The 23,002-nt window shown below is 37.6% G+C and overlaps 1 protein-coding gene across 1 annotated transcript in view; it reads left to right on the top strand.

The window, feature by feature from the left end:
• The window catches only part of LOC150110713 (uncharacterized), a 410,078-nt gene that overhangs the window by 179,044 nt on the left and 208,032 nt on the right, over positions 1–23,002 (top strand). The window contains exon 9 of the mRNA XM_090395888.1: positions 21,424–21,537. Within this exon, the coding sequence (XP_090252014.1) occupies positions 21,424–21,537 (114 nt within the window). The remainder of the gene's footprint in view (positions 1–21,423; positions 21,538–23,002) is intronic.

Genomic DNA, 23,002 nt, shown 5'->3' with positions numbered 1-23,002 from the left:
ATATTGGATATTAAACTTGTGCTTTGGATTGGAAATTGATTGTCTGATAGGTATCAACAGCTTGTGTATGTGGGGGCAATATCCAAGAAGAGGAAAGTCACTAGGGATGTGCCTCCGGTGTCTGTTTTAGGGCCATTGCTGTTTAACCTGTATGTTAGTGATATTGGGAAACATTTGAATGGGGATGTATAGTTGTTTGCAGATGATGCAAAGTTTGGATGAACTATGAGGAGTAGAACTAGAACATATGTTGTGGTTTTACAAGAACTCACGTGCTTACATGGGCATGTGAGTAGGGATGCCAGTTCAATGTTGTGAAATGTAAGGTTTTAAAATTTGGAAAACAAAAATTAAATGTAGAATTTTATCTTGGTATGGATATATTGTTGAAAGTGGAAGAAATAGGAGATCTTGGGATGATGGGAGATGAGAATCTGAAATCACAACGATTTCTAGGAATGATGCAGAGGACACTTACTTGTAGAAGTAAAGAAGTTTTGATTCCATTATATAAGGCTAATTAGACTACCGTGTGCAGATTTAATCACATGTTTTCAAAAGGATGTTGGAGAGGGTCTAGAGGCAATTGACCAAATTAGTTTCTGATATCTAGAATGTTGAATATGAAGAATGGTTGAGATGATGCAGTTTGCAAAGTCTAGTGAATAGGAGGAAGTGGTGTGGGAGGCTTAATGGAGTATTGACAGTACTAGGAAAGGATAAAAACTAATTTTAATGCTTCCATTATATGGTCTCAGTTGCTGAGACATCTTCAGGGGGGTATAAATATCACTTGTAACACACACAAAGACAATACAATACTTAATGAAACACATGGGTAACTAAACTCCTCTCTAGGTGGTGTGTGTGTGCTTTCTATGGGCATTTGTAGGTGGTCCAGGATGTAAACTTGGATCTCTGACAATTATTTCCCAAATTGTAGGAAGTTTTATGCATCTATATTTATTTAAAGTATACTTGAGAAACAGTTGAGAAGAATTGTGGAAAAAAAGCTGGGTGAAGAACAAGCTGGATTCAGTCCAAATAGAGGCTGTCAGGATCAGATCTTCACTTTACGACAAATAGTCAAGAAAGCATGGGAATATTACAAAGATCTGTATTTAAGTTTTGTCGATTTGGAAAAGGCATATGACAAGGTGCCAAGAGAGAAGCTATTCAATATGCTACAGTTATATGGTGTCAATGGGGCATTATATCAAGAATACTTAGTCTTTATTTGAGTTGTAAGTCAGCAGTTAGAATTGAAGGAAGTACAGGAACCATTCTACAATAGACCAACTCTTCACGCTGCGCCAAGTTTTTGAAAAGTGCTGGGAATATAACCGGGAAGTTCATAATATTTTCATAGACTTTTCTAAAGCCTGTGACTCAATGATACGCCCAAAAATATGGCAGAAGAGCTGGGAATTCCTCGAAAACTCCGAAAAATGGCGCAGGTGTGCATAGCTGATTCGAGAGCAAGAGTGAAAGCAGAAGGTGACCTTTCGGACCCATTTCAAGTACAGACCGGTGTGAAGCAGCGGTGATGGGCTTTCTCCGATTCTCTTCAATCTAGTGTTGGAAAAAGTAATTAGAAACGCACAGCAGGTGGAGTCGACATGGGGGTGCAAGTTAGGATTCTTGGCTACGCTGACGACCTGAACTTATGGCGCATCAATGGGATGATGCTGTGGCATTGGTTACTGCTACTGAAGAAGCTGCAGAAGAAGTTGGCCTGAAAATAAATGCCGAGAAGACAAAATACCTTTTTATGAGTCGCCATGCTGCTCAAGATCCAGAGGTAGCTGAACAGTTTGAGAGGGTGAAGGTATTTAGGTACTTGGGTTCTTTCGTGACTGAAGACAACAAAGTTGAGGCTGATGTCCAGAGTCGGGTAAATGTTGCGAATGTGATCAGGTGCGTCCCCTTTTCCCCTCGCGCTTGCTGTCTTGGATTACAAAGGTGGGACTATACAAGACTTTGATCAGGCATGTTCTCCTCTATGGTGCTGAAGCGTGGACTCTCACGGCGAGACAAGCCGATCACCTGAAAGTATTCGAGAACAAGATGCTACGACATATCTATGGAGGGGTCATGGCAGACGGAGTCTGGAGGAGGCAGTCCAATGCTGCCATACACGCTTTATACAACTCGGCAGACGTCTTGATGAAACTGCGACCCGGCCGTCTTCAGTGGCTGGGGCACCTGTACCGTATGGGTCCCGAAACGGCTGTGAGACAAACGTGGGAGGCCCGACTCTGATCAGGGAGGCCACCAGGGAGACCGAGAAAGAGATGGGCAGATCAGGAGAAGGAAGACCTGCAGGCTGTTGGGCTGGAGACCAGAACGTGGCGGTCAGTCGCAGAGGACCGTGCCCAGTGGCGACATGTGGTGCTTGAAGACAAAAGTTCCCCCTGGCTGATAGCGCCTGGCTAATATAATGTATGTACAAGAAGATGGTTTAATGTTAAATACTGGTGTGAGACAAGGATGTACATTATCCCCTCTGTTATTCATTATCTATATGGATCACATTATGAAGGAAAGTGGTATTAAACCTGATATCAAAATTGGAGATGTTAATGTGAGCTAATTGCTTTATGCAGATGATGTTATACTTCTAAATAAATCTGCTACAAGTCTGCAAGATTCCCTGACTAAATTGAATAACTGTTGTGATAAATATGGTATGAAAGTCAGCAATAAAAAGACAAAGACAATGAAAATAGGCAGAATCATTGAAAATGTCAACTGTATTTTGAATGGAGAACCTGTGGAACAAGTGAAACATTTCAGCTAATTAGGCGCGATTTTTACTGAAGATGGTAAATTAAATATAGAAATAGACAACAGAATCAGCAAAGCTGGTACTGTAGGAAGTCAATTGAATAAATTCATATGGAATAAGAGAGAAATTAGTCTGAACACTAAATTAGCTGTATACAAGACAGTGTTCAAACCAGTTTTAACTGATGAATCTGAGAGCTGGGTCAGAAGTAAAACACTTGACCAAAGACTACAGACCGCAGATATGAGAGTCCTGAGAAAGATTAGAGGCGTAAACAGATGGCATCAATGGCAATATCATATTAAAAAATGAGGATATTAGGAAAGAACTTGACATTGTCAGCATCCAGGAATGCATTTGCAGAGCTAATCTCAAATGGTATGGTCACTTAAACAGAATGGGCGAAGAAAGATTAGCAAAACAACCCAGAAGAAGACCAAGATATAGGTGGATTGATACTGTACAAAATGCCTTAGATGATAGAAATATCATCATCAAATTCCTGCCATGTACCCACAAGGGGTGTACAGGATATGATAGTACTACATGAAAAAATTATATCGTTACTAACTTCCTATCTACAATTTTCCTCCAAATCAGTCTGTTACTTGTCAAGACTCCAACATTATCAGATCTTATATTTCTATCATCTAAGGCACTTTGTACCGTATCAATCCACCTATATCTTGGTCTTCCTCTGGGTCGTTTTCCTGCCAAACTGGCAGAGAACACTTGTTTTGCTAATCTTTCCTCGCCCATTCTGTTTAGGTGACCATACCACCTGAGATTAGCTCTGCTAACGCATTCCTGGATGCAGACAATGTCAAGTTCTTTCCTAATATCCTTGTTCTTAATATGATATTGCCATTGATGCCATCTCTTCATGCCCCTAATCTTTCTCAGGACTCTCATATCTGTGGTCTCTAGTCTTTGGTCAAGTGTTTTACTTCTGACCCAGCTCTCTGATCCATAAGTTAAAACTAGTTTGAACACTGTCTTGTATACAGCTAATTTAGTGTTCCGACTAATTTCTCTCTTATTCCATATGAATTTATTCAATTGACTTCCCACCATACCAGCTTTGCTGATTCTGTTGTCTATTTCTATATTTAATTTACCATCTTCACTAAAAATCGTGCCTAAGTAGCTGAAATGTTTTACTTGTTCCACAGGTTCTCCATTCACAACACAGTTGACATTTTCAATGATTCTGCCTATTTTCATTGTCTTTGTCTTTTTATTGCTGACCTTCATACCATATCTATTACAACAGCTATTCAATTTAGTCAGAGAATCTTGCAGACTTGTAGCGGATTTATTTAGAAGTTTAACATCATCCGCATAAAGCAAAGAGCTGACATTAACATCTCCAATTTTGATATCATGTTTAATACCACTTTCCTTCATAATGTGATCCATATAGATAATGAATAACAGAGGGGATAATGTACATCCTTGTCTCACACCAGATTTAACATTAAACCATCTTCCTATACTTCCTTCAATTCTCACTGCTGACTTACAACTCAAATAAAGACTAAGTATTGCTTGATATAATGCCCCATTGACACCATATAACTGCAGCGTATTGAACAGCTTCTCTCTTGGCACCTTATCATATGCCTTTTCCAAATCGCTTAAATACAGATCTTTGTTATATTCCCATGCTTTCTCGACTATTTGTCGTAAAGTGAAGATCTGATCCTGACAGCATCTGTTTGGCCTGAATCCAGCTTGTTCTTCACCAAGCTTTTCTTCCACAATTCTCAACCGTTTCTCAAGTATACTTGCATAGATTTTGCCAGGAACTCTCAGTAGGGAAATACCTCCGTAATTCTCACATTCAGTTTTATTTGACTTTTTATATATGGGTACTATGAGAGCTCTACTCCAATCATCAGGAATTCGTCCCTCTATCTAGGCTTTCTGAACTATGCAGTGCAGCCACTGTAAGACTCTTATACCACCATAATTCAGCCTTTCTGGTCTAATATCATCTATGCCTGCTGCCTTTCCACATTTCAAGCCTTTTATGGCTTTTTCTACTTCAAGTATGGATATGTATTCCTGCCTGCATGCCTGGTCAGTGTTTTTTACCACTGTGCTGTCATCACTGCTTGTTTCATTTAGCAGTTTTTCAAAGTAATTACTCCATACTTCAAGGATATCTTTTTCTCCACTTTTCATGTCACCTTTATCATCTTTAACTCGTTTTACAGCACTCTTTCCTCCATTCCTAAGCATCTTCAACAACCTCCAGAATATTTTGCCACCTTCTTGATATTTATTTTCTATATTCTTGCCGAAGTCCTCGCATGACTTTTTGTTTAGCTAGTTTTACACAGTGTTTAGCATTCTTGCATTTGTCTCTATATTCTCTAAGAGCACAAGCTGACTTATTTGACAGGAACTTTTGATATGCTCTCTTCTTTTCCTTCACTGCCTCTTTAACTTCCTGTGTCCACCAGGGAGTTCTGATTTTTCTATCCATGCAGACTACCTCACCACATGCCTCTCTGGCTGAATCAATCAGGGTTTTCTTCAAGGCTTGCCACTGAATCTCCAAGGTTTGATTCCTGTTCTCAAATTCTTTCATTTTTTCTTCAATAATCTTTGTGTATTTTAGTCTACAGTTCACATCTGAGAGCTGCTCAACTTTTATTCGCTTTAAAACTTTCTTACATGTTATTCTTTTCAATATGAAATTCAATTTTATCCTGCTCAAGACTAAGTAGTGATCGCTTCCAATTTCTAATCCTCTGTACACTCTGGTGTCCTGCACCAGGGAGAAAACATCACTATGAACAATAACATACTCAATGAAACTTTTCTTATTCCTTGGCTCTTCTCTCCATGTGAATTTGTGCACATTTTTATGTTGGAACATGGTGTTAGTAATAACCAGTCCATGTCCTGAGCAGAAATCCAACAGGTAATTGCCATTATTATTAGATTTGCTCTTTTCTCCAAATTTTCCCAAAATATTTTTGTATGCCTCACAATCATTTCCTACTCTGCTATTTAGATCCCCAACAAGGACCAACTTTTCCTTTTTCATTGTGTCAGTTGCTTTTTCTAAAGCCTCAAAAAATTCCTCCACTTCTACCTTAGTAGAATCTTCTGTGGGACCATAGCAATGGCGCACCCAGAGGGGGGGGGGGAAGGGGCTTGGGCACCCCCCCAAAGAAAAAGAAAAAACACTAGAAAAATTTCCTTCCAAATATCTTTTCCTAATTAAAATTCATTTTTTTTTATTTATGTTGTGTGCTACTTATGAATTAGCGATCACTACAAATGCTCAGTTATAGGTCGTATGCGATGTGTAGTGTATATTCGCAAAATATCAACTCCCCCCCCCCCAAAGGTTAAATCCTGAGCGCTCGGCCCCCTCCAAGATTAAATCCTGAGTGCGCCACTGGACCATAAGCACAAATAAGTTTTATTGCCCAGTTCCCCATTCTCATATTTGCCCACATTACTCTACTTGAGACTGACTGCCATTCAAGAAGATTAGCCTCGTATTTTGTGTTGAATACTATGGCTACTGCTTCTTTTCCTTGATTGTCATTGCCTGAATATAACATTTTGTATTTATTGCTCGGAAAGATCTCACCAGTTTTTGGTCTTTTTTTTTCAGTCACCCCTATTATGTCAATCTGGTACTTATCTAATTCCTCAGCTAGCTCCATTTCTTTGCCATTCAGGCTTCTTATGTTGATAATATCGATCTTTAACTCTGGTGATGTTGAGTTGGGTTTTGTTTTCAGATTTGTTCCAGTAGCTGACTTTTCGCTGTTTGCCCTGGTTCCCTGGTGAAAACAGCGGGGCCTTGCTTAACTGGGCGACGCCCCAGCCGGCATGAAATTTTGTCATGTTGTACCTTCATTTTTTATTTTGGTTTAACCAATAAGAATACAATTTGGTCAGCTAAATCCCAAATTGCCAGCCCATCCTCGTTCGTTCAGTATCCAAGTAGATACCCAACAGGGTGCACTACGAGAAGGTGAGGATTGGACATTAGGTCAGAAGCCCTGGTCAGTTCTCCGCATTTCTTTAAAGGCTATTTGGAGGGCTCCTCTCAGTTATACAGCTTTGAACCTTAAGCACCCCCCTGATAATGTTGGAGTCTTGACAAGTAACAGACTGATTTGGAGGAAAATTGTAGAGATAGGAAGTTAGTAATGATGTAATTTTTTTTATGCAGTACTATCATATCCTGTAGACCCCTTGAGGGTACATGGCAGGAATTTGGTGATGATGATATTTATTTAAATTATGTTGATTTCTGAGTGTTGCTGCAGATTCCAAAAAGTTTCCTTTTTAAATTTTCCATGGTGGTGCATGGTGGATTTTTTCCAGAAGCTCCTGTGAGTTGTGTCCAATACATGGTCCACAAGGTCAGATTGCCAATAGTCATAATTGCAGATGTAAGATTTGTGTTCATCTAAACAGGTAGTGACTGATCTGCCTATCTGTCTAAAGTAAGCCAACTTTCAGGAGCAAGGTACTTTATATACTCCAGGCACTGAGAGAGTAGGGAGCTGATCTTTGGTAGAACAGATAAGGGTAGCAAGTTTCCGCTGGTGCTCAAAAACTGTTTGGAGGTTGTACTTTTTTAAGGAGTTGGCTATTTTTTCTGACATGCTCTGGATGTAAGGGAAGGTGATGGCATTTCTGAAAATCTTCTGTGAAGAGGATGTCCAAAGAATTGGAGAATAACTGATTATTTTTTAATTCTGTAAGCACTGTAGCCATTGGATTTCAAGGTGTTCTTTATATGAATGAGTTCTGCTGAGGTTCCACTGTAACAAAGCTTATAGGCTCTATTGATTTAATGATGCCATATTGTTGAGAGGGATGATCGTGGGCGAGTTTGTGAATGTATCTGCCTGTGTGAGTGAGTTTTCTGTGTACAGTGAAGGAGAGGTTACCATTCAGAAGGCATGTCATTAAGGTGTCTAGGAAGGGTAAACCATTTTTATTTTCCTTTTCCATCGTAAACTGGATTCTTGGATGTAGACCATTTAGGTGACTGATGAAGGAGTCTACAAAATTTTCCATGTGAAAATTGGCAAGTGGTGGTGAGAGGGAAGAACCCATAGCAGTTCCCTCTATGTGTTTGTAAATATTATTCTCTTAAGAAAAATAACCAAAATTGATGACAAAGGAAAAGAGATCTGAGGATGTTAAGGTGTCATCTAAGGGAATATTAGTAAACAGTGAGGTGGTGTCAAAGCTTATCAATATATCTGTATTATTTAAAGTTAGGTTTCCAATCAAGGTTTTAAAATGGGTCGAATTTTTTATATAGGATGTGGTAAGTCCATTTGGGGGGGGGGGGGGAGTTGCCAGCTGTTTTGACAATTCGTAGCATGGAGCATCAGTGGCATCTACTATAGGTCTTTGGGGGGAAATTAGGCTTGTGGATGTTTGGTAAACCATATATCTGGGTGGGGGGGAAGGACAAGAACTGAAGGGTTTGTGTATTTTTTTATAATGTTTGGAAGCCAGGAAAATACTTTTTTAAATAGGCTTTTAAATTTTTTAACCTGTGTTTTGGTGGGATCATGATCTAGTAGGATGTAGATAGCACAATTTCAGGGAATAATGTCCAATTTTTGATTATATTCTATGGCAGTAAGGACGACTGTGACATTACCCTTATCCACTCTGGTGATGATAATACTTTTACCTTTTCGTAACTTTTTGAGAGCAGCAAGTTGACAAGATGATAGATTACTTTTAGGAGGAGACGACTGGATGAGGATATTGGCAACATCGAGTTTGATGTTATTGGCTATTTCTAGAGCTAAGTGACTGATTTCATATTCTATGTTGTACATTTGGGCTGGCAACATCACTTCGTTTGGTGTCGCGACAGAATTGTGATTAGATTTCCATATTTAGAATTGCAGTTGTGATTTAGATTTCCACAGAATGTTATACTTTATGATGTGCTTATTTTTTATATTTAGGAATTCTTTTTGTGTGGATGCTTTTGAGATGTCTGAGAGAATAGGCCAAAGCTCAGGGCTGAAGATTGTTGAGTGCTCAGATTGTAACAAGTCGATGATGGTGTTTGCAGCAACAAGGTTGATATGCATTATGGGGGGGGGGTCTTGCAGTAGTGCAAGACTGGCACATTTGTATGTATGGGCAGCTTTTTTCAACTGGAATTTGATTTTTAGTTTGATGCAGTTAGGTATCACTCTTGTATCCCAACATCTTGTCATAAGTGTACAACCTGCAGATGCCCAATTTATACTCCCTGAAGATGTCTCAGTGACTGAGACAAAATATTGGAATTATTAAAATTAATTTTTAGTCCTTTCCTAGTCAGTACTCCATTAAGCCTCCAACATGATGTCCTCCCAGCACTTAAGCCTTAACACACAGACAGGAGGAAAAGAGGTGATATGATAGAGATGTACAATTTAGTAAGGGATTATTATAGGATTAATGCTGAAGAAGTTTTTCATAGAATGGTGAGAAATTGGGAGAGAATAACAGGTCATCCCTGGAAGTTATATAAGGAGGGTGTGAGCAGTTCAGTGAGAAGAAGATTTTTCACATGGAGAGTTGTTAGTCTTTGGAATGCATTGTCTAAGATTGTGGTGTGGCAGAAAATTTCATGTTTAAGGCACCATATGATGAGCTGTGTGTATGACAAAAGGGACTTCCTAGATGAGTCTGTGACTCCTTGGGGTCTTGGGATAATAATAATAATAATCTATTGTGATCCAACTGCACAAGGGTGTTGCAAAGACCGTTGTATCCAATTATTGACTAATCAGTATTGCAGGAGTTGTGGTGAAGATTTTGGAAAAGTTGGTTAGGAATCACATTCAGAAATAGATTGACAGAGAATCTCTACTTTGCAATGAACAGCATGGGTTTACCAGGGAAAGATCACGTTTTAGCAGCTTACATTCTATAATAATGTTACCATTGAGCTAGACAAGGGGAATGGATACACCATGATACTTTTGCTAAGGCTTTTGACAGAATACAGCATAAGACTGTTGTATAAATTGGAATATGGGATTGGATTATAAAATATTAACATAGATAAGAGGATGGCTGACTGATAGATATCTAAAAGTAGTATAGGGGTCATGTCAATTTGCAAGATTTAAGGTAACTATTGGTGCTCCACAAGGATCAGTCCTTTGTCCACTGTTATTCAATCTGTACATTAATGACATTGGGAAAGATTTGACAGGTGATATACAGTTATTTGCTGATGATACAAAGATAGGTAAGGTTAATCAGGAATGCTGCTGATATGCAGTACTTGCAGAATGATTTGAATAGGTTGGAATTGTGGGAATGGCAAAATGGATGTCAGTTCAATGTCAGTAAATGTAAAGTCATGCACTTTGGTGTGATTAGATATCCAATATGGTATTATATTGGTGGAATTATGCTAGAAGAAACTGATCAGGCCAGGGATTTTGGAGTGTTATAAATTAAAGATACCAAGAAGTTATATTCTTAGTTTCATCCTTTATCCAAGCATAAGCAAACAGTGTTTGCACGTGAAGTCACTTCACAATTAGGCTACTTATATATAGAGGCTAATGACTTCACATCAGGAATAAATCCGCTACAAGTCTGCAAGATTCTCTGACCAAATTGAATAGCTGTTGTAATAGATATGGTATGAAGGTCAGCAATAAAAAGACAAAGACAATGAAAATAGGCAGAATCATTGAAAATGTCAACTGTGTTGTGAATGGAGAACCTGTGGAACAAGTAAAACATTTCAGCTACTTAGGCACAATTTTTACTGAAGATGGTAAACTAAATATAGAAATAGACAACAGAATCAGCAAAGCTGGTATCGTGGGAAGTCAATTGAATAAATTCATATGGAATAAGAAAGAAATTAGTCGGAACACTAAATTAGCTGTATACAAGACTGTTCAAACCAATTTTAACTTATGGATCTGAGAGCTGGGTCAGAAGTAAAACACTTGACCAAAGACTAGAGACCGCAGATATGAGAGTCCTGAGAAAGATTAGAGGCGTGAACAGATGGCATCAATGGCAATATCATATTAAAAATGAGGATATTAGGAAAGAACTTGACATTGTCAGCATCCAGGAATGCGTTAGCAGAGCTAATCTCAGATGGTATGGTCACTTAAATAGAATGGGAGAGGAAAGATTAGCAAAGCAAGTGTTCTCTGCCAGGTTGGCAGGAAAACGACCCAGAGGAAGACCAAGATATAGGTGGATTGATACGGTACAAAGTGCCTTAGACGATAGAAATATAAGATCTGATAATGTTGGAGTCTTGACAAGTAACAGACTGATTTGGAGGAAAATTGTAGATAGGAAGTTAGTAATGATGTAAATTTTTCATGTAGTACTGTCATATCCTGTACACCCCTTGAGGGCATGGCAGGAATTTGATGATGATGATGACTTCACATCATTTGCCTTATATCCCATAATGCATTGCACATATTCTTACAGATGTATATAATGCTATTCATTATACATGTGTTAGTAGATACCACATAGCAAAGATTGCTACATATAAAGTATGACAGCTGGTGCATGTAGTATGTTGCCTACCTCGATGAGTTCCTGACTTCCTGGAGGTCTCTCTTAGTAGTAATAATAATAATAATAATAATATGATCTGCATAAAGTAAAGAGCTGAGATTGTCATCTCCAATTTTGATAACAGTTTTAATACCACTTTCCTGCATAATATGATTCATATAGATAATATGAATCATATTATGCAGGAAATAACATATTTCCTGCATAATATGAACAAGACGAGGGTATATGTTATTTTATGAAATAACATATACCCTTGTCTTGCAACTGATTTAACATCAGCTCATCTTTCTATACCACTTTCAATTCTAACTGCTGACATAACTCAATATAGACAAAGTATTGCTTGATATAATGTCCCATTTACACCATATTACTGTAGTGTTTTGAACAGCTTTTCTCTAGGCACCTTGTCATATGCCGTTTTCAGATCTACATAACTTAAATACAGATTCTTGTTATTAGAGATGTGCTGAACCACTGAATATTCAGCTGAATCATACGGAATTAAATTTGATAAACAAATGTTTTCAAAAAAAAATATATATATATATATATATATATATTTACATGCACACCTATTAAAATTGATAAAAAATTTTAATAAGTGTATATTTTTTAGTTCAAAAAATTTATAAAATTTAATTCACAATGTTAAAAATTTAATTAATTATGCTTTAGCTGAATATTCACACTTCAGTCAGATTGCAGAATGGAAAAAAAAGATTAAAAAATTGGGTCACCTAATCATGTGACCACATGGAAATAAATAAATAAATATATATATATATATATATATATATACACACACACACACACAGTAAAACCCTGTTTTTACGTTCTCACAATTTACTTTTTCCTGCCATGTACATCATTTTCTATTGGTCTCGTCTTAAGGCCTATTCTTATGATATATTGTTTTCCCACCATTAACAACTTGATATGGACATTATTTCCCGTGATTTGCGGTTTTTTCTTGGGTGGCAACACTGATTTTCGAATCAATTTCCTCTCATTCAAATCAATTTCTGCGTAAATCTGTGCATATCTGTTCCCAGATGGCATTGCTTTCGGCTGTAGTTTCGTTTCCGGCATCACAGCTCATCACTACAGTGATGTAGTGATACCGTGATTTTTCAATCACAGTACGAATTGATAACTTGAAGTTTTCATATCAGTAATTTTAAACTGTCAGTAGCTCGTGGCATTCGTAACGTGTTGTGATGTGATTTCACATTCACAGTGCTGTATTGAAATTGTGAACAAGGATCTTGCACAAATTGCGAAATCACATTCACACTTCTACCAGGTAACAGTTGTTACTCGTGAATATTAGATATAAGTGAATAAACCACAGTTCATGAAATATCGCTTCATAGCTTCTAGTGTTAGTGTTCGTGGTCGCAATTCAGAAGCTTGTGGTATATTGCAGAATTTCTGCTATGTAATTTAGCGTGTGATAGTTGCTTTCAAGTTGCCATGGTGGATGATCCGTGTTAGTAACATGGAGAATAAAGGGAAAATGTATTTCTGTAGAAGAAAAGATGGCAATTCTGCAACGTGTAGATTGGCATGCCGGAACACATGTGCAATTAGCAAAAGATCTTGGACTCTCTGTGTTCACTTTGAACACAATAGTAAAAAACAGGTCAAGCGTTGAAATCAATGCAAAGCAATCTGGCACTATGTCAAAAAAACAAAAATATATACAGACATCAACATACAGTGAATTGGATTAACTTGTGGCAGAGTGGTTAGTTTCTACTAGAGCATCGGGTATTCCAGTTGATGGTACTATGCTCCAAGTGAAAGACCTTGAATTTGCTGCGAGGTTAGGGATTAATGGTTTTACTGCGTCAAATGGATGGATTGATTGTTTCAAGACTCGTCACAATGTTGTGTATAATCAAGTGTGTGGAGAAAGTAATAGTGTTGCAGGGGAAACTGTAAACCAATAGAAACATGAACTAAAGACTATTATTCAGGACTACGAACCGAAAAATATTTTCAATGTTGATGAAACTGGGTTCTTTTATAACATTCTGCCAAGTAAAACATTGTGTTTTAAAGGAAAGAAGTGTTACGCTGGAAGCAGAGGGTAACTGTTTTGTTCATGGTCAATGCTGATGGATCAGAAAAATTATCTCCACTGGTAATTGGTAAATTTAAAAAGCCAAGGTGTTTTAAGAATGTGAAAAATCTGCCTATGAAGTATGATGCCAACAGCACAGCATGGATGACCAGCAGCATCTTCACATCCACCATGCATGCTCTGGATGCTAAAATGGAGGCAAATCACTGCAAAATACTACTACTGCTAGACAAATGTCCTGCACACCCTGAAGATCTGCAGCTCAGAAACATTAGATTAGTGTTCTTTCCCCCTAATTGTACAAGCAAGCTTCAGCCATTAGATCTGGGCATCATCCATGTATTTAAATGGGATTATATAGAAAAATGCTTGTTGAAAATGCGTGTGTTCATGCATGATAATGGTATGGACCCAAAACAAATGACCATATCAATCCTTGATGCCATGCATTATGTGGCCAAAGCATGGTTGCATGTTATTCTGGAAACAGTTGGACATGAAACCATATCCAACTGTTTCCAGAAGGCAGGAGTTACGTTTGTGGAAGAGGAGGAACAACTACAGGAGGAAGAAGAATATATGTCAGAGCTCAATAACTGGTATGTGATGGATGAGTTTTCCTCATTTCAAGACTGTATTGATGTTGTTGCGATCAACATAGTCTTGAAATGAGGAAAATGGTGCCAAGTGTAGAAGACATCCTTTCCAACCATCTTGGTGAAGAAGAAGAGGAAGAAGTGGTTGAAGAAAACTGTGATCAATAACCTACCGTCCCTACTAGTAAAGAAGCAATGGAAGCTATCTCTTTTGAGGTGGTATATTGCAATTGCATCAGGAGACGATGGAGCATTTAATGCCTTATACACTGTGGAGAGGCAGGTGGAACTTATAAGAGTGCAGAAAAAGCAAAAACAATCAACAATTAAAGATTTTTTAAATAGATAAATGTAAGTAATTGTAAATTCATTTATTTTTAGTTATTAAATTTTGTAATATTGCTAGTATAGAGTCACATACTAGCAATACAGTAAGTCATCTTTTAGCCTTTTTTTAATGTTTTTTACATTTCCTGCTATTTACACTTTTTTCCATCAGTCCCCTGGAAAGTGTAAAAAAAGGGATTTTACTGTATATATGAACTTTGAAAGTTTAGATAAATTTTATTTTTTATTTTATTTTATTATTTTTATTTTTATATATATAGTTTTATTTTTTTTATTTTTTAAATAAAAAAAGTTGAAAGTTTAGATAACTAACCAGAGATCTTATGAGAATACAGTCTTCGACACTGGAGTTTTTACTATTATTATTACTATTATTATTTGATGCCTCCAGGGAGTCCAAAGACTCATCGAGGGAGGGCACCTACTCTACAAATCTTCGTCTCCACCACTCAACCTCATCCACCCGTCATCCAGCAACCGCATCATCTACACCAATGCCATCTACTGTCCACCATCACCATTAGTATTTTCACAGACAATCACAAACATCCATGCTCACGTGGGATTAGAACCCGCGGCCTTTTGGCTGGAGAGCAGATACGCTAACCATTCGGTCAACTAGGCCAGCAGTTGCCTTAGCTTGCACTACTAAAAAGATTCTCTAGCTGCCAAAGCATTCATATATTTGCCTTTTATTAGTTCTTTTGATTAAGGTTTTGTTGGCCTGACAGCTGTTTTAAACTGCTAGTTTTCCTCAGAAATCTGGTAGAAACCTTAAAATTACAAGAATCCTCATTCAATACCAAAGCATTTCTTTTTCATAGAATTGTATTTTTCTTAAGGGTAATTATCAAAGAGCCTAAATGTATTCATTTCATCATTGTAAAATAAACAGACCAATCCATATTTCATGCATTACATAAGAAACTTAGAAAGTTTTTTAAGTAGTGCGAGGCAATTCTGATGCCAAGGATTGTATGTTAAAGAATGTGGCAATGTGGCAGGTGTGAGATGGAAATGTGTATGTGTGCATGAATTGCAAGCAGTGGGAGGCTCTGGGAGTTGAGTGTCTCGATCTCAGGATTTAGTAGTGGCAGAGATAGTACTTCAGAAATAAATGATTTTCAGTTTCTGGATGCCAGAGTGTTTCGGAGAAAGGAGAGAATATTAAAGTCCTACATATAGATTTAGCTTTGGATAATTTAGCTGATGGAGATGGTTTGTCTGATGGCTATGATTGTGTCTGTGTGAATGGCAATTGAAAGCAGAATGTGTGGAGAGAGAAATAGACTGTTGAGAAAGGAGATGGAAGGAATGAAGACTGAGTTGAGGAGGGTGAATAAAGATCTTGGTAGGATAGAGAGTTGCCAGAGTGTTTCGGAGAAAGGAGAGAATATTAAAGACCTACATATAGATTTAGCTTTGGATAATTTAGCTGATGGAGATGGTTTGTCTGATGGCTATGATTGTGTCTCTGTGAATGGCAATTGAAAGCAGAATGTGTGGAGAGAGAAATAGACTGTTGAGAAAGGAGATGGAAGGAATGAAGACTGAGTTGAGGAGGGTGAATAAAGATCTTGGTAGGATAGAGAGGTTGGCTATAAGAGAATAGCATCAGAGAGCAAGGGAGAAAGGAAGGCAAGAGATGGGAGAGACGGGGGAAGACAGGAAATTGCAAAAAGATGAAAGTGTTGAACCAAAGGAGAGGATGGTGAGAAAAAGGGGAGAGAGAGAGAGAGGGGGAGTGAGAGAGAGATTGGAAGCTATATGAGTCAGGTATGTCACTGAGAGAAGAATGAATTAATTTATTCGGGGTGTCATATATGGAGATTCCATGATTTGAGGTGTGCATAGTAGAGTGCCAGAGGAGTGCTTGCATGGTTCAACAATAGTGTGTGGCATTGGCAGTGAAGAGGGGCAAAATTGTGGAGGAGATGATAGTAATGGTTGGGACAAATGACCTTAGAGGAAGTATGAATTACATAGCAAGAGCTTTTAGGTTGATGTTAAACATAGTGCAGTAAAAATGTATCTGAGGAAAGATAGTGAGCATGTTGCCGTGATATGATAATGCAGAATGGAGGAAAAGTGATCTGGAATATGTGGATGCATGAGTATGTTTGAGGATAGAGGAAACAGAGTTATAGAGGTTAGGGACTCAGCCGCAATAAGTATACTGTCATTTTAATTTTTAAACCTTATTATAAAACTGCACTGTGCATTACTGCCACTATAAAACAGGAGAATAATCACCCAAATCTTCCTCCGCAGTCACATCTTCATTATCTTCCCTAGGTGAAGGACCAGGCTGCGGCTCTTCTGGTGTAACCTTTGTATGAAAATGTCCGATTTTCTTTGCTTATTCCTCTTCTTTTCATCATAAATTATTATTATTTAACACCTCCAGAGAGTCCAAACACTCATCGAGGTAATAGCAAGCAAATGCGTCATGTACTCTCTTTTCTACTAGTAGGTAGCTTTCAACATTGGGGTCCATGTCTATTGGGGTTAATGTCTTTTTCCATATGTGACTCATACATTGAGAGGTCACTTCAACCCAAACTACAGCAATATTTTTAATAGCATGATAAATATTAAATATTGAATGCTTTCTAGAATTGCATGAGAGTCTGGTCGTTTCCTTCGTTAGCAGAAATCGCTTGTGAAAAAGTTCTCCATAGATAATAAACCTTAAACACTACTTAATTAATTATAATATGATGATGATACAACGGCCATGAGTTCCCTTTAGGGATGTATGGCACCATCTTAGTCTCCCCAAATTTTATCCAGACTTTAGAACTGGCATAGCTGATGAATCAGGTCTATGGCTGGGTCAGTATTCCTGACTGTAATCTGTATGTGTTCATGGGAATGGTTTGCCTGCTTGCGGGATGAAAAACCCCAGATAAACTGGCAGATAAAACCCCTGATGAAAAACCCCTGCTGTCCATGCCTAAGACCGGCTAACTTGGCTATGGCTGAGGAAGATCCTTAAGTTCCTTGCGTCGTCGATGGGAATCGAACCTAGGACACTCCTTCTCCAGGCATATGGTTGCAAAGCACAAAGCCACTAGGCTAACCCCGTAAAGACTTCAACACTACTAGAACTCCCTGATCCATTGGTTGGATCAATGAAGTAGTGTTTGGAGGGAGAAACATGACCTTGAACTTGGTGAAGATCACCAATATAAGACAGATGACCTGGAGCATTATCTAGAATTAACAAAATTTTAAATTCTACATTTTTTTCTTATTTTTCTCTTATTTCCTCCATCTCCAACAATATATCCCCATGAAGAGTAAATTCTGCATCCCATCTTTGTTTTCCAAATTTAAAAACCTTATATTGCCGGCCTGGTTAGCCAAGTGGTTAGCATATCTGCTCTCCAGGCAAAAGTGCTGCAGGTTTGAATCCTGCCATCGGCATGGATGTTTGTGATTGTCTGTAAAAATACTAGTGGTGATAGATGGTCTTGGTTTAGTTGTGGTTCATTGTAGTTGGTGAATTGAGTAGTAGAGACAGAGTTGTAGAGTAGATGCCCCTTCCTCGATGAGTCTTTGGACTTCCGGGAGGTGTCACATAATAATAATAATAATAATATTTTGCAATGTTGAACTGGCATCCCCACTCCCATGCACATTCACTCAATGTATTCATGTCTTCTTGTACGGCTACAACATCAACATAGTTTGTCCCAACTTTGCATCATCTGCAAACAACAGAATATCCCCATTAAAATCTAACCCAATATCATTAATATACAAGTTAAACAGCAGTGGTCCTAAAACAGACCTCTGAGGCACACCACTAATGACGTTCCTATTCTGGGATGTTACTCCCCCATTCACAACTTGCTGATATCTATCACATAGCCAATCCAATGCAGTAATCTAACAACCCATCTACTCTAGTTTGACTATAAACTTATCATCAAAAGTTAAACCATTGCTGCTGTCACCTTATTGAAGTAAGTAGACTACTAAAACATTGACCTCCCTTTAGCAAATCCATGCTGTCCATCAAAGATAATACCATTGTTGTCAACCCAATTCTGGATCCTGATTCTCACCGTCTATCCAACACTAACCACAACACCTAACACACAGATTGGTCTATAATTTCATAATTTCCCAAAAGTGTCACATCTTTTTGGATATGAGGCAAGTTTTCTGCTATTGGCCTTTATGAAGTCAGATTTGGATTTGCTAGTGTTTATTTTTGTATTTCAGTATAGGCTAAATATGAAGTTTAATATGAGCTTCTTGTTGCAAACAACCTGTAAGCTGAGTATTTTCCTTCAGCTGCTTTGCTACATGTTCTGTTGAATCAGGGCTTGGAAAATGGCTGAGAATCTTGGGTAGAATAGGAAATTCTATGAGGATAATTTCTGTGATTTTCTCAGAGCAGGTGTTTGCAAAGTAGTAGAAGATGACTACTGTAGGCTGATTTGATTGACAGGTTTGTACTTGCCAGTAAGTTGAAATTTCCTAAGAATATAAGATGCAATTGCTGAAGTGTCTTTAAGAGAAATTATTAATAATTTCATATTTGGTTTTTGGACAGTAGAGTAGTAATTTGTATGATGATCAAAATTTCTTGCTAATAAGATATTTGTGAGAAATAGATTATGTGAACTTTTGACATTTTTGATTTCACTATTCAATATTTTTGGAAAGATGATGTACAGATGTTTGATATGCATAACATCTGAAAAAATTGTACACTTGCTCTGTGTACAACTATGTGATGTAATTTTTAGAATGGTGGTGGTGGTTTTTCCCTTTTCAGTCGTTTCCAACCCTAAGTGATTTTGTAGGCATTGCCCACAAAGTGTTCCTGGTGAGATTTTACAGGGTAGTTCACCATTGCTCTCCCCTGCCCCCAGTTGTATCCATGCTTGGGACCGGCATATGGCTAGGACATAATCATGACTGTAATCCATGTGTATTCATGGGGCTGCTTGCTTGTCCTGGGGGACAAAAATCCTGAGTTTCCAGGTGAATAAACCCACTTCCTCCGTATGAGACCAGCTAACTCACCTTGCGTCGAAAGAGACCAGATGAAGTTTCTTCACGTCGTGGTCGGGAATCGAACCCAAGTTTTTCTGACCAAAGGGCTTCGTCTATACTGACTGAGCTACGGAGGCTCTAATTTTTAGAATATCAGTAGGTTAATGGTTTATAATCTGGCATCCTCACAACTGCACATAAGATAATCATTGTTATAGAACATAGTTTCATAACTATTTTTAATGGTTACAACACTACATGAACTAAATTATAAAAAGATGTTTATTAATTGGCTCGTATTTTTCTGTATTTCAAACTAGCATCTTCAGAACATATTGCGGTTAATACATGACAGTGAATGGTATTACAACACCAAATTTAATTCTTTTGGTGTTGTAATACCATTAAAAATAAGTTGTGAATAACATTCAACACCTAAGCTTGTCTATTAGATTGAATGCAGTTTGAGTTTGTTGTATTTAAATTTTCCATTGTTCTTCACTGCTGCACTGAAAATCATTTGTGATACACAGAACCAAATATCTAGATGCTAACTGCTTAATCTTATTAAATTATGTTTACTGTGGTTACATGTTTATTCTTTAAATGGATTTCCCATTAGTTGTCTCTCCACCAAAAAACTTCCAAGCACATTCTGGCAGAGTATGTGGCAACACGATTATGCCTCGGCTGAACAGGCAAGCTTCCTTGTTCATTGCTGTCAGGTTGTCCTGTTTATCTGCAGAATTGTTTTACTGTGATGAGCGATATATAACTGCTTTGTAGACATTCTTGTTTAAACATTCATGAGCACAGATACGCTAGCCACTCAGCCAACTAGGCCGGCATATAGTCATATAACTATATATATAATATAGTTATAATTTTGCATGTATATATGTATTTTTATACTTGCTATGAGCTTTTAACCTATAGTATCATGAATGCCATGCATCAGACAATTCTTTGTGTTAATTCTTATAAAAAATAAGCTTCATATGTCTAATTTTATTCTTACCTTGCTTTAAACAGTTTGCTTTAAAAGAAAATTAATACTAAATTACAGCAAATCCTTAAAAGTTATTTTAGATCTAAAATAAAGAGCCAAAAGGTTTCACTTGGGCGATATAATTATTATTATTATTATGTGGCACCTCCAGGGAATTCAAAGACTCATTGAGGGAGGGCACCTACTCTACAACTCTCCTTCTCCAACTACAGCAAACCTTATCACCTACACCAATGCCATCTACTGCCCACTACCATCACTAGTTTTTTCACAGACAATCACAAACGTCCATGCCCATTGCGGGATTCGAACCTGCAGCCTTTTGGCTGGAGAGCGGATACGCTAGCTCCTTGTCCAACCAGGCCAGCATATAGTATAGTTATATAACTATATGTATATATTATAGTTATAATTTTGCATGTTTGTATGTATCTTTATACTTGCTGCGAGCTGTTAACCTATAGTACATTATTATACTTAGGATAGCTATGGGCTATGTAATCTAGGAACACCCCTTCTCTAGAAGTGAACATGGAGATTTTTCAAGCCACTTCATGCTGCCAGTAGTCAAGGTGAGGGTCTCACATGAGGTGAAGAAATTCATCTACCACTTAGAGACATCACAAAGCATCCATGTCCACATTGGGATTTGAACCCACAGGCTGTTGCTTGGAGAGTGGAGATGCTAACTACTTTGTCATCCAGGCCTCTATTAATTCGTAACTGATGGAGATGTCTCTGACTGACTGAAGAACTTCCACCTTTCCGGTAGATTCAGAATACAGCAAAGAGACTTTCAATGACTTTGATTGTATAATACTGCAAGCACTCGAAGCTACTTTAAATATCAAGGCCGTTAACAACTTTTCACACATTTATCTAATTACCAAAGTGTCATTATTAATTTAAATGTAAGAATTCACTCTGTGATATATGAGATAGACTTATGCTCACAGACTCAAATAGTATGAATTCTTAATATGATCTCTTTACTTTTTGATAGAATCAAGTAGAGTCACTGCATTCTTTACAGAGCTCCTTAGAAAAAACCAAAGCCCAAATGCAAAGAGAAATAATTAATAAAGAATCACAGCTTGAACGATTAAAAGTCACTAAGGTGAGGCTTCTATCCCATCAAAGATTAACATTTCTTAATTTCATTTGTTTGAAGTTTTATCATCAATTATATTTTATCAATTTATATCATTTCATTATGTAGAAGAATTTTTGGTTCTTTTTAATCACATAAATAATGAATACTCTTACAAAAAACTTTGTTAGGGATTCAATATTTCATATTTTGTACTCAGGATATGCTAATATGGACATCGTCAGGAATTAGTTATAGAAGTAAAAGAAGCACTGCATACTGATATTGCAACTGCTAAATACATTGTGCATTTGAGCACACAATGACTTTTAGTTGATGTTGTCATCCTTTGATGCAGGTTGATTTGGCCACCATTCAATTAGTGATGAGCAATATATAACTGCTTTGTAATCTTTATTATGAATGTTTACAAAGTAGTTATTTGTAATGTCCTGCATCATACAATTCTCTGTGTTAATTCTTATAAAAAATGAAATTTGTATTTCTGATTTTATTCATACCTTACTTTAAAAAAGTTTGCTTCAAAAGAAAATTAATAATAAATTACAATAAGTCCTTAAAAGTTATTTTAGATCTCTAACCAGTGTTATAGAATAATGATAAATTTTTGGTACATTCATTTGTTACTAATGTAGTTTTGGTATTAAAAACAAATGAAATTAATCAGAATGTTTGATTAACCTGTATATTTTTATATTATTATTATTATTATTATTGTTGTTGTTCCGGGAAACTCCAAGGCGTCGACAGACTCATCGAGGGAGGCCCTAACATCATGTCTGGAACAACTATTCAACATTCACACAGTATCTATCATATCTTGCCTTGAACTCATTCATGGTCGTAGCACCCACAACAGACTCTGGAAGCTTATTCCACTCATTCACCACTCTCCAAGTAAAAAACCTAGCTCTAACACCCTTGTCAACCATGCTCTTGCCCAGCTTCCATGCATGGCCCCTAGTCCTCCCACCACCAGTCATATTTTCAAAAATATCTTCTGGATCAATCTTATAAAAACCCTTGAGTAATTTGAATGTCTCAATCATATCACCCCTCCTTCGCCTATCGTCCAATTTCTGCAACCCACAAATCCTCAACCTATTCTCATAAGGTTCATTCCACAGACCTGCTATCATCTTGGTCACTCGTCTCTGGACCCTCTCCACCTCCTCCCCATCACGAAGAAACCCTGGTGTCCATAACTGGGCACAGAAGTCCAGATGGGGTCTTATCAAGGCTCGATACAGAGGAACAACAACTTGTTTGTCTCTGCATGTTAAAGTATTTTTCATAAGCCAAGTGATTTGGTGAGCTGCTTTAGTTACTTTTGCAATGTGCCCCCTAAACTTCAACTCCCTATCCACCAGCACTCCCAAATCCCTGGCCTCATCAATCTCCTGGAGTACGGTTCCACCAATGTGATATACTGCTGCTGTTCTTTTCACCCCAAAGTGCATAACCTTACACT

The sequence above is a fragment of the Typopeltis vanoorti genome, chromosome 1 (assembly GCF_054136105.1).
Source record: "Typopeltis vanoorti isolate ZY-2024b chromosome 1, IOZ_Tvanoo_1.0, whole genome shotgun sequence".
In the NCBI taxonomy this organism is placed as follows: Eukaryota; Metazoa; Arthropoda; class Arachnida; order Uropygi; family Thelyphonidae; genus Typopeltis; species Typopeltis vanoorti.
The sequence above is the reverse complement of the archived record's forward strand: the minus strand, read 5'-3'. Positions and strand labels throughout refer to the sequence as shown.